The following is a 1,552-nucleotide window of genomic DNA, read 5'->3' as shown; positions in this document are numbered from 1 at the left end:
GTGCTTATATTTTCTACTCGCAATTTCGGGAATCCACTCGCATTTTGCGAGTGTGCGAGCGTTAATTTCGAACCCTGGGTAATGCTGTCAGGATTGCTGTAAAGCATATTTTACAATGCATATGTGGACGTTGCTTGTTATAGACGTGTGAACGGAGACACGGGGATTCTTCCAAACATTCTGTCAGCGATCGGAAACACACCTTTAGTGAAGATCAACAACATCAGCAAGAGTGCCGGACTGAAATGTCAACTATGTAAGTTACATATACAATATAGAGGAGCAGTACTGTTCGTTCAGCACTCATTACTCCCGTCTGATGGGTCTGAGATTCATGCACCACTCTTGTCACGCCTGCTGTGCCATTGAGCAAGGCAATTTATCCCTATTTGCTTCAGTCAATCTAAGGCGTAGAGATGGGTCCTCCGATTGTGGCATCGGGAGGTTGGTGCAAGGCCAGCAAGCCACCCTGTAAAACAACCCCCACTACAGAAATTAAAGCAACGTGGTTACTGCGGCCATATATGCTCCATAGGGGGCCATAAGGAAAGATTGTATGCGTATTTATAGATAGGAACACGTCCATTTCGTAAATCAGTCTTTATTCAATACAGATTACAAATGATGGGACTCAATCTGAAACCAATAGACAAGAGAGTTACATTGTGGTATATTATTGTCTAACTTATATGTTTAGTTTTTTTAAGAGCTCATAAACTAAAAAGAGTTATAAATTACACTTTATGTGCTTTTGAATAACATGAAGAATAAAATCTGTTATTGATTTTGCTCTCAATCACATGTGCTTTTACTGTCCAGGCTACCTTTTGTTTGCACAGTGTACCAGCAGCCTAAATAAAGCAGTACTGCTTATATTTTGTCTATCAGCATACTCACTTGCTACATATTCCATGTGTACCTCACTCTAAATTGTAAAGCTTGCATATATAAATTCTTTCAGTGGCCAAGTGTGAGTATTTCAATGCGGGAGGCAGTGTGAAAGACAGGATCGGGCTGAGGATGGTGGAAGAGGCAGAGCTGGAAGGCAAACTGAAGCCTGGCCATGTCATCATCGAGCCGACCTCTGGCAACACAGGTATTTGTCATTTTCCTGCACAGCTGTCTGGTTGTAATGTACTCAAACTTCTCTGTGTTTCGTCGCGGTGTTTGTGTTCTGTAGAAATGATTCTGACAGGTGTCAACTAGGCTGCAGAGGGTTGGCCTTGTGCCAGGTACCTGCATATCTTCATGTTCAGGTTATCTTCATTCTCAGGTGATATGTCCTGTTAGGTTTCAAGCTGCAGGGTATGAGGCTAGCAACAACTATCTGCGTGTCTACGTGATTTGTTGGGATAGGTGTGTCACTGGCTTTATCATACATGATATAGACGTCTTTATTTGAATACATTGTATTGCAACGTAACAAGCTAGTGCGGTCGACTAGCCAGTGCCACACCGATGATCATACGTGATTAGACGTCTTTATTTGAATACATATGTTGCAACGTACAAGCTATTGCGTGGGTCGACTAGCCAGTGCGCACCACCCACC

The 1,552-nt window shown here is 42.7% G+C and overlaps 1 protein-coding gene across 1 annotated transcript in view; it reads left to right on the top strand.

Moving 5' to 3' along the window:
- LOC106808625 (cystathionine beta-synthase-like) overlaps positions 1–1,552 on the top strand; it is a 28,983-nt gene that overhangs the window by 6,792 nt on the left and 20,639 nt on the right. Inside the window, exons 2-3 of the mRNA XM_014811417.1 lie at positions 144–256; positions 962–1,096. Coding sequence (XP_014666903.1) covers positions 144–256; positions 962–1,096 — 248 coding nt within the window. The remainder of the gene's footprint in view (positions 1–143; positions 257–961; positions 1,097–1,552) is intronic.

This window comes from Priapulus caudatus, unplaced genomic scaffold, assembly GCF_000485595.1.
Source record: "Priapulus caudatus unplaced genomic scaffold, Priapulus_caudatus-5.0.1 Scaffold291, whole genome shotgun sequence".
NCBI classification, from domain to species: domain Eukaryota; kingdom Metazoa; phylum Priapulida; class Priapulimorpha; order Priapulimorphida; family Priapulidae; genus Priapulus; species Priapulus caudatus.
Note: the sequence above shows the minus strand (reverse complement) of the source record. Positions and strands in the feature narration are given on the sequence as shown.